Raw genomic sequence first — 16,538 nt, forward strand, 5'->3', positions numbered from 1 at the left:
CTGTTTGTGGAATTGTTGAATACTTGGGGAAGGGAGCTGAAAGGAAGCTCAGGACTTCATGTTGAACACTATTTCTATTCGTTGCTGCCATCCGTACACATTGTATAGATTTAGTTGTGAGGGCAAGTTTAGGTTTTTGACATAGACAGATTCTTAAGGTGAACTCTTTCACTCAGACATTCCTTAATTTTATTTAGGTAGGGAAATCCCTCATTAGCATAGGGCAATTTGACCATTTTCCAGCCTAACATTTAAATTAATCAAGTGCTTTATTTTTTAAATCTGAATTTGTTGTATGTGTCTTGCTTCATGATGTCCGATCAACTTCTATTATAAACCATTTGTAAATGTAAGTGTAATGTTAATATGAATGGTCCATGGTTTCCTAGTGGATTCCAACCTTAGTCTGTTTTTTATAGCTAATGAGACAATCAGATTTCTTAGACAATATTTAATCCGGGTCTGCTAACATGGGCCTGTGGATTATATTAGGCTGCCCATTTGGTTGCCTTAACGTATGCCAAAGGTGACCTACAAAGTGCAAGAAGATGTGTTTGCCGCTAATAAAACAGGCCTGATGCTTATCAGTCAGCATACCATATTTCGGCTTCTACTGGTAATGTATCCCCTATTTATAAAATCGTCTCCTTATATTGGCTGTTTATTAAATTGAGGACCTGTTCACAGGGTCTTTTGCACTGGGAATTGCAATGTGTTCCTTCTGTTGTGTTAAATGAGCGTTCCGCCATGAGGAATGAATATCAGATCACAGCCAGGATTGAATGCACATCTGTGTTATGGAAAGTTCAAACCTGTTGCTTCGTTGAGGTGAATATCCACAATGGATATGACATTGCCACAGCCACATTGAAAACCATTGATTTCTCATACACTTAACTAGAATGTATCATATTTCAAGTGCACCACATTGTTTTAAATTGTGTGCAATTATCAGGCAGTGGTTGATAAATTACACTGTTCTTATTTGCCGTTTTACACAAAATGCATTCTCATATTACAGGGGGCCTTTATATAAAGTAACGGTTCATCTAGACACGCCATTCAAAACATAGCAATAACCTATACAATCAGCATATAGAATATTCTCACTTTAACATGAATATTTCTGTAACACAGCTTGTGTTCGCTTGCTTTCTTTATTACATTTCTGACACTTTTGGACATTGGTATTTTTGGATGCGGAGGTCCATGAGTTGTAGGGAATAAAACAGCAACTGGTGAGATAATGCTCTGTATCTCACCAATACTTTAGGTTTGTATATTGCTATCAATTTCATGCTTCCAGTGTGGCAAGCATAGTTTGCCATGCCCCTGGTCTCTCACTGCCATGGCCTGCGGCCTCTTACTTGGAAATGTTATACATGTTGGCATGGAGGGGCCAGCAGGCAGACTGGGCAGGCTGGCTGCAGACGGTCCTGACCTGAACCACACTCTAGAAACAAGCTTCTTTCCGGCACGCCATTATGGGTGCCACCATGTTGTCCTCTGGTGCGCATGAAACATATTGGAAGTTAACTATGTCAGCTTTCACAATGCCACGTCCCTCCTTTCACGCTCTGATTAATGCAATCCGGGACCATTGCGGAACAAATGCAGCACCAGTGCGCTATTTAAAACCTGCAGAACACCACACAGATACTACTCAATGTGTTCCGTGTGGTTTTGTGCCCTGATACTTGTTACCAGTGACTATTCCTTGGTAGCCTTGCCTTTTCCTGTTCTATTCTTTCTTGGACCAGTTCCTTCGTTTCTTGCATATGCATCTTGCTTGGCATGCTTGCTCCTAGTTTCTTCTGGACCTTTCAGCATTTCCTGCTGTTAATTAAACATTGTTCAAATCCCAATCTTTGGCCCAGTTCACATAACTGATCCTGGTATGTATGAAACTCTATGCGTTTTGTGGGGCGCTGTCCCTCAAAGTAGCAGGTATTTACATTTATCGCATAAGTGGCCTATGTCATGATAGCTGGAGAGAAGTGCAATCCATGAAAGAAGCAATGCATTATTCTGGCACCTCTCCACTACAAATTGAAGCAGTCGTCATTTGTTTTTGCATACTTTTGCATACAAAAACGTTCCTCATGCACTTTCACGTGGTGCTTTTTTCCTTTTCATCACCCCAAACTGTCAAATAAAAGAGAAAGAACTTTCCTGGCAACTTTCCTTTACTATATTTGCTGAAAAATGTGCCTGGGTGTGTGTTTACCCCAAAGGTTTTCCTGCTCTGTGTTCAGCCACCTTGCCTACTGTGTCTGTGCTCCAAGAACCCCTTCCACTTGTGTGAATCTTGAATACATATTATTGTGTAGTCTTATTCAGTTGTTTTGTGTTTTGCACATTGAAAGCTTAGTCACAAATAGTCATCTCAGTCACATTTGTGTTTTCCGCATTTACACTTTAGTCAACATGTCTTTCTATTTGGAGTTAGTGTCGAGGGAGAGGACAAGATGCTAAACTACTTCTCAAACTCCCTGTCAGAGTTTAAGGCATCCACCAGAACTAAGGACATAATCTCAAGGTTGGCCGATGGTGGTTGACAAATACCTTCACCTTGGAGTTGGCGGATAGGAGGAGATATGCCAGGAACAACAGGGAAAGGTATTCATCGAGGTGAAGGGGAACAAAGGGTGCAGAAGTTGGTGGTGCTGAATGTGACCAAAGAACACCACACAGAGGATCCAGAGAAGGTCCCTCAGAAGTTGTCTCAGGACAGTGCACCATTGCCTGCTTATATAGAGGGGTAACATGTGCTCAGACATTCCTTAAGATGTTTAATGCAAGACAGAAGTAAATCCCATTAATTCACCACCACCTACCGGGTCATGGTAATGGGACAACTTCAGCTTATTTGATGATGTGACAGGGCAGGACAAAGACTGATATGTTTAGGATATTTCTCCTCTGTGAAAGATAGTGAGCTAAAGACTCTGGGTAAGGCTCTTGTAACCAGGACTCATGTCTGGCAGAGAGTCTCCCAGGCCCCCCTTGTTATTTGAATATTTTAAGTAAATTTGGGTTTCACCTTAAGTTACTAAGGGAATCCAGATGTGGGCCTCTTGCTCACTATTCTTAGAGAGGCACAGCTACACCCTACTGATGAGGTTCAACCAGACCGAAATACATGTCTGAGGTGGCTGTTGGTACTCTTGTTCAGAGGAGAATTGCCTAGCATTTCGGTGCTGGACTGCCCCAGGGCAGGACAAAGACTGATATGTTTAGGATATTTCTCCTCTGTTAAAGATAGTGAGCTAAAGACTCTGGGTAAGGCTCTTGTAACCAGGACTCATGTCTGGCAGAGAGTCTCTCAGGACCCCCCTTGTTATTTGTGAAATATGCTGCCATGCTCAACATCCTAAGAAATGAGTGGCTAGAACATTGAGTGGGGATTACGTTGCCTGCATGCTATGGGGTAGGTAGGCACAAATGCTGTTCTAGCAGGGCTTGTGAGGATCTGTGAAACAGAAAGATTCTCTGGTGTAGTGGTGTGGTTTGGTCTGGCAAATGTTTTAATTTCATGTAGTTTAGGTTGCTGCTGTACCCCCCGTTCCATTTTTTAGGCATGTAGATAATGTCATCTCATCTGGGTCGCATGGAAGAAGGGCCCAAATGTGTACCTGACTTAACTCTGAATGCAGGATTTTGCATACATGGCAGGGGACAGGACAGCATGTTGTGTATCAGCTGTAATATAACTACACACTCCTGATGATTTAGGAGGGCTAAAACTGAGTCTAACCGCTTGTCCTTCTTTTTGTGTGATTGGTATACATTACACTGGATGTTCAGTGGGTGCGTGTGTTTGATAAAGGAGCCAGAGCTGTTCACATGACTTTAAAGTTGCACAGTTTTGGGAAATGCCTGCAAAGTGATGCACAGGAGTGTATGAAGCTTAATTCCTATTGACAGTGCTTACCCTTCACAATCCGTTGGGTTAGTCAATGTCTGCACCCTCCTTTTATGTCTTTTGGTCTTCTTTGTTACCTGTGGTATCATCGTCCTCAATAAGGGGATTGTGATGAATCCTACGGACTGATCACAGACACCCTGCCTAAAGTCTCCTCCCAGGTGGCCAGGAGAAGATGGCTGCTATCTACTCCCAACCCTGGGGTTGGCATCAAAAGGGAGGATCAACGGGGAGGAGATGGACCCCAAGGGCATAGGAGGGGTCTGCTAAGAGAGACACAGTATTTATCCTCATCAGAGAGGAAGCATTCCAAGATGCCAGAATATTTAATGGCTTGTTATCAGATTAAGACTTCCCTTCGCAAAACTATCAAACTTGTTGGTAATGAAAATGATAATAATCATCATGGGAATCAGTGTATTAACATCTTAATCTCCGATAAAAGTAATTCTCGCTTAACTCGAAACCAATCATTTACCAATCTAAAATCCTTTCCTAAAGGTGTATTTAATACACAGAGTGAATTAAATACAATTGAAGACTGTATTAGTGATGTAAAAATGACCGGAACATTGAGGACTTCAAGTCCCACAATGTCCTAAATACTGGGATGAGGAAGAGGGGCTCAGAGGCACTAAACTGCAGTATGCAGTCTAGTGGTTCTAATGACCGACTCCTGAGCATGTCTTTTGTACATATAAAGCCTCTTCAGGTTCAGGCCATTAGAACAAGAAGATGGAGTAGTTGCAGAGGCTGCCAGCCACAGTTGCAACAGAAGAAGAAAGGAAACGTAGCTGTCGTAGCCGCCGCTATCTGTGAAGCGGATGTGGGTCCTGAGATGGTCTCCTTGATTAATGACCTTAAATGCAGAGGTTGAGCAGCAGATAGCGGTGTTGTAGCAGGCTTTCCTCTTGGAGAGAGAGGCTTTCCTTATTGCGTGAAGTGTCCCAGTGTCTGGCGAGCACCAGAGTGCACTAGAAGCAAGAAAAGTTCCTTTCCCAACCAGTGCAAGCCACAGGAAAAAGACTGAAGCACTCTGCCATGTAGGAGGCTGCAGAAAAGGCAGAATGTGCAGTGGCAGTGGACTGAGCGGACGCATGTGCAGAAACTGGTGAGTGTACCATTGTCTAGTAATCCTGCTACGCTTGACTTGACCGCTGGCTGCTCATAACAATCTTGAATATCAAACTAATATAAGGAAGTCTCATTGGAGTACTTAGAACTTTGTAAAAATACAAGAAAAGAAAGGTTATAATCATTGCTCCCAAAGCCAAGACAAAGAGCGAACAATTTTGAAGTAAGCTAAATGTAACCACCATTGCCAAAGTAAAGAGGGGGCAATACTTCAAAAGCTTAATCGACATTGGCGAAATAACAAGAGAACATTATTTAAGTAAGATTGTAACCATTTTTACCAGAGTGAGGAATAGGCAGTAGTTGAGGATGATTTCAACAAGCATTGCCTAAGCCAGAGAGGGGCAAGTGGGGAAAATGTGTTAATTTCATGTAGTTTTAGGATGCTGCCCTACTCCCCTTCCTTTTGTCAGGCATGAAGATAATGCCATCTCATCTGGGTTGCATGGAAGAAGGGCCCAAATGTGTACCTGATGTGCTGGATTTTGCATATATGGCAGGGGACAAGACAGCAACACTGTCAGCAGGTATTTGATGTGAAAGTGGGAAAACAAGAGTAGCAGGAGAGAACCCCTCCTATAAACATTGTTGTTTATACAGAAGAATTTTAAAAATACTTTTGTTTTCTTAAGAAGTATAAGTTGTGTTTAACTTTTATCTATACGTGGAGAGATAAAGACTTTTTGTATGTTTGAATCTTTGTTAAAGTCCAAGTGAAAGACTTTTGAAAAACGTTATCATCAGAACTTGACTACAAAAAGGAACATTCTTATCTCTATTCTCTATAGGTTAGGGATAGCGAGGCATTTGTCACACCATTTTGAGTTAATAAAATGGTTAATAAAATGGCTACTTGTGAAAAACTGTTACCAAGTTGTCCGCTTCGCATTTTTGACCCCTCACAGGATGGAAGATAATCTTTGCCATTTCTTGATTGTGATATATTTAGAAGGAAATCAAAGGAGTGAACTGTTTTGGAATCAGCTGTTTTCCTCATCCATGGAATGCGGTCATTGTTGCTGAGCTGATGTCATCTTTTTCTCTGGTTATGTGTTGTTTGGTTGATGCTCAGATTCTTTCGGAATAGTGCTAGATGCACATTTACATATCTTCAGAATTAGCCAGATTCTTTTGAATCAAGTCCACCAGAGAAGAGAGATCTGTGGCTACCTATTGAAAGGTGTGGCCGTAGTAGAGATCTGTGTACTAACTAGATTTCTCCAAAATAAAAAGCTGTTGGTGAAAAATGCCCAGTAGATACATTCCTCCCTCTTACCCTGCCAATCCCCTATCTCAGTTGGGTACTGTTGCAGATTCATACATGTCAACATGTGTATCACATTTCTTATTTCCTTCATTAAATGCTTCTGGGGTTCTCAGCCATATGGCTACCTTTGTTTGCTATGTTTATGTGCGGTTCGAGTATACTTTGACCTTCTCCTAAATCTGGTAAATGCATGTGGTGTTCAGTGTTTGGAGTTGTACTCTGCCTACAAAATAAAAGTGGGGTTCTCTGCTCAATGGCCTTCTCCACTGCCTACTAAATGCATTTTGGATTTGTAGTGTATTGCCATTCTCCTCCATCTTCTAAATGCACCTTGGGTCCTCAGTGTTTTGACCTTCTAAATACACATTGGATTCTCAGTGATGAGGCCTTCTCCACCAACTATTAAATATGCATGGAGTCTTTAGTGCGTTGGCTTTATCTTGCACCAACAAAATGCACAAGTGGTTCTCAATGCTTTGTCATTCTCCTAGGCCCGCAAAAACACATATGGATTTCTCTCTGGCTTGGTCTGGGCATTACATCATGCCAATGTAACACAATTGAACATGTTTTGCAAAATGAAAGATAACTCCTAGATTGGAGGTTAAAAGAGTTTGTAAAAGTAGACTTTTTGTTTTTCAAAATACAATATTGCAGCAAAAGGTCCTCTTTTGGAGAGGTGTTCAGCAAACTAAATGAAAAAAACTAACCCTCTCCACTCCACCCTATCTCTCCTAGTGTATGTCACAACTGGATGTAAATAAGCACAACTGTATGTAAATATGCTCTGTATTGTCTCTATCTTTATAGCATGTATGCTATGGAACAAGTAAGACTGCTTTCAGCGACACAATGCCCCCGTGCAGATGTGCGCTATACAAATCCAAATAAATAAATAAATAAAAGGTTTCACTTTGTCTGTCAAAACAAAATCTGACTTAAAAGATGTTCTGCTGTTGTTGTTCAAGTTATAGAGGTAAATTATAAATCAAGTAATTAGATGTGAACTATTTCCTTGAAATGTCAATTTACTTTACTGAAGCAATCTAGCTATAAACCATTCTTGCAGATTTTCTCACCAAATTAATGTAAATAAACCTGTAGAAATGGCTCACTTCTTAGTAAACCTATATCTCTCATCTTATTTGGGATGTTTTTAAGAACCTGCAACCAGTAGTAATCATTAAGATTGCTTTCTTTTATTATACAAAATCATCAGAAATATGTTTGATTATCATTGGGGGTCTAGTTGCCGTGCAACAGATTCAACATGGACCCGTTTGTTTGCAAATCAACCGATTTTCAAACTTTTTTCTAAAGGTAGGAAGAGTTATCTGAAACCTTATTTTTAGGACTTTTGGGGATAGAATGTGTCTGTTAGAAACTGTTTCATGACTGTTTTGTAAAGTTGAATTTGATTAAAATATTTGTGATTTTTTAAAAAGATAGATTTGTTAGGTAGACAATTCTATTCTTTGTTTATTATTTATTTTAATTGTAATTAATTAAAATCTATCTAAACTGTTTTGAAATGGTCGAATTTGATATTTGAATTTTTACAATGTAGCCAGTGATTTTAATCAAAAGTGTTCATGTTTTTTAAATTTAACTCATTGTTAGTGTTTGTAATAATGTTTAAAAAAGGCTGAGCATAATTGTTCATGAAGTTGAACTATTTTAAATTGTGTAAAAACTTTCAAACCATTTGAATAAGCAGATACGATTTACTGGACCCATTAGTAAATATTGCCATGTTATTGATCTTGTTCCTACCCCCTTCAAAAAATATTTTTTTAAATTCTTGACTCACAAAGAACGTTTAGTGTTACCAAACATGCTAAGACTTTAGAGGAGTTCCTTAGTCAGTGCTTTACAATAGTATGTTTTATGGTTGATTGCTATCCAGTTGGTGGTAGGGTCAATTGGAAAATGTATGTCAACATTGTGAACTTAACAATGAAATTCACAATATATGCACAGTAGAACAATCCTTTAGTAGTGTTTAGCCTTTTGCACTGTGTATGCAAATTGGGGGCGATAGAGAGTTTCTAATATAGTGTAATTTCATTTTAGGATACTTCACCAACATATAAGGCAAGCAAAGGTTATGATTAATTTGTATTATATCTCTTGAGTGATATGGATACCATAAAATGTGTAGACAATTCACACATGTTTTTTATTACAGTGAGAGTTGTGTTTGCAAATTGAGAAAACCACACATTTGGCTAGTGGGATGATTTGCAAAACAGAATGTACTTGTGCAAAGGGTGTTGTGTGGGCTTCCTCTGTTCACCTGCAGAGTTCCTGGCATGGAGCATGCTGTAGTTGTGACTATCACATTACTAAGCACATTGATTTAAATAGGGACGGCCACTAGGATGGAACAGTCCTTTTTTTTCTTTATCCTCTTTGCCTGGTCTTTTCTGTTTCCAGCTAGGCACAATGCTCAACTAAATGCAGATAGTGTACCATAAAGATACCTGCCTTCCTTTTATGCCCTCTGCTAAAAGAGCATGGGGTGGGATTGTAAACGTGAATTTGCAGTCACAGGGCCTCATTACAACCCTGGCGGTAGCCGTGCCTGTAAAACAGCCATGGCTGCCGCTGGAGTTGCATTTTTCTCCGGTGCCCAGGAATGGTATGTGGCCATTCCTGGCTGCTGGAAAAAAATCTTCCCATTCCCATTGAGCCCCATGGGGCTCAATGGGAATGGGGAAGCCGGATGCACACGCACCATTATCAACGGTGCCTGTGCATCCGAAATGCTGTGCTCGCGGGTGCCTTTCATTCCGCCAGGTCAGACCTAGTGGAATGAAAGGAATCCGCGAGCACAACTCGGCGTTTGCCGATCCGGATACAGCAGTACCGGCAAGCTGACTGGTACCGTTGTATCCAGACTGGCAAACTGGTAATTAGGCCCTCAGTCCCAATAAGGCTCATCAATGCAATTATCCATCCTATATCCATGTTGAAGGGGCTCTGAGTACAATCGCTATCTAGTAGTTTATGTGCACTTTTGAATAAACTACTTATCACATTTCCTATTTTTCATTTTATTTTTTGGCTATTTTCTGTTTGTTTCCCCTTTTATCTTGTTATTTAAAAAAAACAATGCAAATCCTAAAATCAAAATTTAAATAAAGCATCCAATTCATATTTACCAATGTTTTTCTGGGGTCCACAATGCCAAATGGAAAAAAGAAAGCAAATAGATGCTCTGTGATAAATTTATCATTGTAATCTACAAACAAAAATAAAACATGGTGCTTTCTCAAATTCAACTTCGACATTCCACTGCGTAAATTGTATGTTGTCAGTTGTTCAATACATTTTTCTTTTGGCATTCAATGTTTGTATATATGTTAACAGTTTGCCAGCTTTGTTTCTACATATCAACTTTATTTGTCAATCCAAAATAATTCTCAGCATCGTTCTCTGTTACATTTCAAATGATTATTTGATATTACATGTGGCTCAGTTTCATTATTTTCAGGAATTTAGAGAATTAGAGCATTTAAACACAATCATAAAGTTCTTTATTTTAAACCTGGCCATGTTTTAGCCCCTCTTTTGTCCAGGGTGTGGCCATTCGCATTAAGTGAAGGTTCAATCAGTTTGTACAAGATGCAGATGGCCACATCCTTTTGGCACCTGCAATAGTTGTGGAGGTTACAATGCATCCATTTTGACAGTAACAGTTAATAGGTTAATCCACACGTTTATAGAGATTTTCATAACAAGTCATAATCTGTACAAGTAGTTTTCAGGGATATATGGAGGCAATTTACATTTGACTAACATTCACATATATTGTTTTAATACATTTGGAATGTTGTGTCTGACAATAAACACTTCCTTAAATCCTTATTCCTACAGCAGTCTTGTAACTTAATTTGCAACACCAGATTTAGATGATTTGATTTCCACTTGCATGTGTTCTCAAGAAGAATTGATGGTATGATCTCAAAAGGTAGAACTGCATATGGTGGATAATATTATTATATCAATAGCTGTCAATAGCTGAACTATCTATGAGCAAAGACACATGACATAAACTCTAAGCTTATTTTAATTAAATTGCAAATTACACATCATTGTTTTGTCTGGCAAGGATAAACAGTAGCTCTAGGCATCTGTGCAGCCACATCAAATCTACTTCCTCCTGCATGTGTTTCATACAGACAGAATTAATCACACCTATCACTTTATATTTTAAGAGCAAATTCAAATATGGAATGTATTTTTCTCTTTCCTCAGTCCTTACATCATTGGAACCATGAACCAGGGTGCTTCATCTTCTCCCAACCTTGAGTTGCATCATAATTTCAGGTAAACATGCTTCATAAAGTCTAACAATATTTGTAATTGTTTATACTTCGATATCTTAAAAGAGTAGCATATGTGAATTAATCAGTTTCAGTTCAGTTCAGTTCAGGTTATGGAAAGAAATGTATCACTCACAAGTCTGTTGTAGGAATGTAGTTACAAAAGACAGCTGCAGCAATGATATATGTCCATGCCAGAATTTCAGGCAGCGAAATAATTATCTAGGGATTTTGCTACCAAAAATGTGCTTGAAGTGAAATCATGAACTGCCATGGCAGAGGGAAACACAAAATATAAGGTATTAGAAAGAGGGTAATGGATGCTGGTGAGTATTGGGGTCATTTGCAAGTTATGGATAATTAGAATACAGGAGGGACAGGCTGGGCGACACAGGACAGTTCAGTAGAAGGAAAAGACAAGCATGGTGGCAAAGTAGTAAATATGGGGTACATGGCTGAACCACAAACTTAGACAAGTTGATGCTAAAACAGGGATTGTGAAACAGTGGTTAGTAGAATATAGGGGTAGAAGATAGGTGCAGTTTGGGATGACCACTGGAGGGGCTTTAATGGAGGTTAATTAGATTTTCTCTTGTCATTCCTGAAAGAAAAACCCCAGTGATGAAACCAAACCCATTTGTTCTGAGTTTCTATTTCACAGTTCTTAATGTTGCCACAGAACACAATTACCCCAAAGCAAAAGAAATGTTAACTTTAATTTGAAATTGATTTCTTCAGTTCGATCTGTCAGGTTGGTGTAGAAGTTCTCTTTTGGATTCTTTTTAACGTCTTTGTTGTTTTGTTTGTTTTGCTACATTCTTCCTTTTTCTGTTCACGTTCCAAATGATGCAAATCCCTACTATGTAGATCTATTTCAGGGAACATTGTGAATATTATATGAATGCATGTTAATATGCTGCCCCATCTTTGAATCATCACTAACCTCAAGCAATTGCCACCCCCATAGAATGAAGGGCCATAAGTAATAATCTACTCTGGGTAGGCTCTCTATATTTAATCAAACATAAATGTCAAGGAATATAGATTTGCTTTTGAAATGATAATATTGTATCTTTATTCATTGCCTATCTTGATTATGTTTTATATTCCAACTTTAAAGACGTAACATGTCTGCATACACTTAAAGTGATAAGTGGACTTCTATGGGCACAGTTTCTACTGGTGACGTTCTGTATTGTTTTAAGCATTTCATTGATCTTACAATTCTAGAATGTTCTCTCCACTCCCAGTTATCTACATATGTAAAGATTAACTATTTTCTGTCTCCTGCATTATAATTTGATTTTCATCCTGCTCACTCCACTGGAATTGCCCCTTTATACATTACTATCTTTCTGCTGTAAAGCTATGGTTTCATTCTCATTTTCCTCATGACAATTGCTTTGAAACAAAGGTTCTCTTCGCCCTTTTCTCTATGTTGACACATTTCTTCCTAAACCCTTTCTTCTGGTATTTAATGAGTCATAAGATGTGTAATAATTTGTGATAACAATTTATCTGCCACAGGGGGCTGTATGGAATGTAAAAACACTGTCCACCAGAAGTGTACTTACACTCTTTCAGTGCAACAAAAGAAAAGGAAAACACATTAGTTTCAATTAGAAAAGCATTGTGAATGTCTTACAAAGCCCACTGCCCCAGCCTGATACCAGTCATTGCCATCTGACAAGTTGTGGACTTTCCTGGGTATCCTACCCTTCCAGCTATAGAGCAAAAAAGGTTGCTCACAATTTGAGTCTGAATTGCACCATTGGAGCCTCTCCAGGATGCACTTCTCCATCATTTCCAACAGGTGTAGGAATAGCTTAAGCATCCCGAGGTCTGGAAATTGAAGCCATGGACTTCAGCTAGCACCCTCAACCCCCGGAGTCCTCCAATATGGCTTTGATTTTGCAGCTGGGTTGTTGCTCATTCTAAGTTCCTACTCTGAGCTCCCTGCTTAGGTCTCATACTCTCTCCTACCTCTGTCACCTGCCTTTGGCCAACTCATCTGGTGGTTGTTTGCCAGTTGTTACTGCCTCCTTCGTAGTCTCACTACCATCTCTTTCTATTACCACCTTTCCAGGTTTTCGCCACCTTCCCAGGATGTTACCACATTCTGCAAACTCTAAGCAACACCTACTGAATATGAACACCATTTCCAAATGTGCTCCACCTCATTCAGATTTTACTTCATCCTCCAAACCTTTACTAGAACCTCTTTTTATAACTACCTACTCTAACTATGCTCCACCACATTTGGCTGTTTCCACCTCCTGCACCCTTACTACCTGACATAACCATCTCTGCTGACTCTTCTACGCCTCATCCCAATGTTTTCACCCACTGCAAACTTTTAACCCCTCCTCCAACTCTCCTGATGTAGTAACTTATCTTCTTCACCTCCACCCGACGTTCTCCCCCTCCAATCCTTCAATGTCTGCATATCACAAACCAAACATCAAACATCTACAATCATCAGCCACAGTATGCTCCAATAACCCACTCTTCTTGACAGGATTGGATGCCTTATATAGGGACATTGGCCATCCCTGGTGAGATTGTGTTTGAGTTAGTCAAACACTTATTAAGGACCAATAAATCAAATAACGTTTGTCAATTGATGAGTTAATAATTTCTTGACGATTATTATATTATTGTGTTAAAGGCTATCAGGTAGTCTTTTGTCATGCTTTCTTTACAGTGGGTCTGCAATTCATCAACTACTTTGTAGCCTTTCTTTATATTTACTAGTTAGGAGTGTTTTGGGTCTGAGACATTTTTAAAGCATGATTTTAACACCTCATTGTATACCTCTCTGTTTTCTTATGAGTTTCCTTTTACATGTGCTTTATTTTTCATTAGAAATTACTGCTAAAAACAAGAGAGCTGCCTTAATTAACAACTCAATGACAATTACTGAAGCTCATCCCAGAGGAGGACAATATAAAGTTGATAAATGTTGTTTAGCCCCATTACAAAATGTGTCTAGACGACAACTTTTTTTGTGTGTATAATTGGTGGACAACATTACATTTTTTTTAAATAATCAAAATTTCCATATTTAGGTGGATACTGTGTGCTAACCATACCGACCCAGTGAAAGGATTCCTTGGACGGTACTTACGAAGGAAATTAATTGAGAATGAGATAGAAAAGAACATGCGCAACAGTGACCTCATAAAAATAATTGACTGGATACCTAAAACATGGCATCATCTTAACAACTTCCTGGAAACCCACAGTTCTTCAGATGTTACCATTGGTAAGTTATCAAATCAAGGTTCTCCATGTGAGATTTAGCATACTGCGCAGTTTCTTAACTGTCCTTGTCACTGTTCTTGTTATGAAAGGGGGATGATGCATGCAAACATAGGGCTGGTGTAAAGAGCTAAGGCTCCTTTGACAAAGTCACATTGGAAATACCTGGCTGGAAGGACCAGGAGTATCTCGGGGCCCAGGAAAGCCACCTGTTCCAGAATGCAATTCCTGGAGTTGGTGTAGGATTGCTCAGAGCCTCTCTTCCCTACCCAGATTATGTGTCGATGTACCATAGTGGGGTCAAAAGAACAGAAAGGGGGATCAAGTGGTGATATGTTGAAAAGCCATAGGTGCTTCTGGGTCCACAGTGGTGAACATGCATTTGTTTGTGACATTGCACATAAAAGTGAGCAGAAGGCTCACAAGCCAGGTCATTCTCAGACCAGACCCCAGGTGGATCAACAGCTCACAATCCAGTTTACATTTCAATTTACCTGCTGACACCCTAAAAAGAACACGAGTGAAATTCAAGACTTTTAAGCAAAGTATACATATAAGTGGTGGGGGAAGACAAAGTCCAGTGGGCTGCAATTCTGAGCATCAAGTAACAGGACCACCTTTGCAGCACTCCTTGACACCAAAATGGTGGGGACTTCCTTTAAGTCTTTGACAAGCGCTCCCTGTCCTCATTACAAATTAACGATCAGGGAAATCCATAGCATATGAATACCATGAAGGGGAACGAGAGAGCACATGTGGGGTTAGCAGAACATAAGGACCTAGATGAATCCCATGACCTGTGGTACTAGAAATGACACATGTATGTGTCACTTAGAAGGGAAGGACTTTATAAATAAAATGCAGGTTGATGGTAGTATATGATTTAGGAAGGAGTTTTAGACAGCTTGTGAAAGTAAGTGGAGAGAAGGTAAGAAAGTGCAAACAGAGCAGTCTGCTGAATAGTGCAACTACATTTTTGAGGCATATTGCAAAGAGCCTGATGGGTGCTGCTGCTCAGGCCATGGCAAAGACTGATAACTGTTATTTTCTACCCTCCTTTGGGCTTTAATCATGACCTTGATACTGGCCAGAGAGCCCATAGTCAAGACCTTGGGGAATGCCACTACATTCAGAGATGAGAAAAGGCCAGGGCCTGATGTCGATAGAAAATATAGTAAATCAAAGCCTGTATTTGCATGTATTTGAACAATTAGGATATCAGTTTCTATCAGAAAGGCATTTACAGATGGCAGAGGCATTCCCACTGAGGGTGCCTCTGCGATAGCACAAAGATGAGAACAAGTGGTGAGCCAGTATGAGGGTGTAAAAAAGTGGGCCATATACCAAGGACACAACAAAAAGAACATTCAATGTATGCATAAGAAAACAGGTGATATATCAATGTAACAGTAGCCTAATGGGGCAAGTGCTTCAAACTAAAGTCTAGTACTATACAAAATATACAGAATTGCATTAAGCATCACTGGCATAACCCAGGCTTCCTTGATGTTGTTAGATACCTGGTTGGAGGCCAATAAGTAGTTTATCACGGTGGTGATGAAGGGGGCTAGGTTTTTAGCTCCCTCCTTGATGATGGTGGCAAGGCAGACATCTCCTTGGCAATGGGATGGTTTTAGGCTTTTTATGATGTCTTCGACTTCCCTGGGTGTTACTTGCGAGAAGGAGAAAGTGGGAAGGGGTGAGCAATTTTATTAGGGTTGAGGTGGGGCGACTGGGGGCCTTTGAGAAGACTTACTTTTTTGGCTTTGATTTTGTTTCGGAGTAGGGTGATTTGATCTGCGAAGGCTTGTTGTATTTTAGTGCACCATTCTGTGTTTTTGATGCAATCCTGAGTATGGGATGCCAGGGATTCGAGCTCTTTTAATATGCTGAATAATTCCTTGGTTCTGGATTTGGTGTTTTGGATTCTGGAGTCATTGGTGTGTTTTTTGGCCGACAGGATGGCTGCTTTGTAGGTCGTGGATGCTGACGTGAAGGCAGTTTTGTTAGAAATGGAAGGTGTTTTGCGCCAGGTGGCTTCTGTTGCTCTTTTTGTGTTTCCAAGGCTCTTTAGTTCACGGGTAAACCATTTGTTGAGGTGGGGCAGGGGTTTGGTTTTCCTGAGTTTGAGAGGGGCAGCAATATCAAGAGCAGACTTGAGAGTGCTGTTATATAGGTCAACCAGGTTTGCTGGGTCAAGGTTATTGAATTTAGACTCGTTGAGGATGTGCCTGATGAGTGGTTGGAGGCTGTCAATGGAAATATTCCGACAGTTTCTGGCTAACGATGTAGGTTCGAGATTGGCTTTGGCTGGGGAGGGTCCAGGGATGGAGAACAGAATGAGGTGGTTATCGGACCATGCAACGGGTTAATTTTGGGTGATGGAGATGGAACAGTTGAGGTCAGCAATCCAGTCCAGCGTTCTGCCTTCAGAGTCGGTCGGTGTGATGATTCTGTGTGTGAAGCCTAAATTGGAAATTGCGTTGTCCATTGATAGGGCATGTGGGTCGTTGGGGTCATGGAGGCCGAGGTTTAGGTCTCCTAGGAGAATAGTTTTTGATCCAAGTTTGGTGTGGGTGGAGTGGAGGTCTAGGATATCATCCTCGAAGGAGGGTGACGGGCC

General features: G+C 40.1%; 1 protein-coding gene across 5 annotated transcripts in view; it reads left to right on the forward strand.

The window, feature by feature from the left end:
• Nucleotides 1-16,538, forward strand: part of NAV3 (neuron navigator 3) — a 1,326,128-nt gene that overhangs the window by 1,263,763 nt on the left and 45,827 nt on the right. For all 5 annotated transcript variants that reach the window (XM_069629276.1, XM_069629277.1, XM_069629279.1 and 2 more), the window contains 2 exons: nt 10,587-10,658; nt 13,723-13,919. In XM_069629276.1, coding sequence (XP_069485377.1) covers nt 10,587-10,658; nt 13,723-13,919 — 269 coding nt within the window. The remainder of the gene's footprint in view (nt 1-10,586; nt 10,659-13,722; nt 13,920-16,538) is intronic.

The sequence above is a fragment of the Ambystoma mexicanum genome, chromosome 12 (genome assembly GCF_040938575.1).
Source record: "Ambystoma mexicanum isolate Mex_15411 chromosome 12, UKY_AmexF1_1, whole genome shotgun sequence".
Taxonomy (NCBI): domain Eukaryota; kingdom Metazoa; phylum Chordata; class Amphibia; order Caudata; family Ambystomatidae; genus Ambystoma; species Ambystoma mexicanum.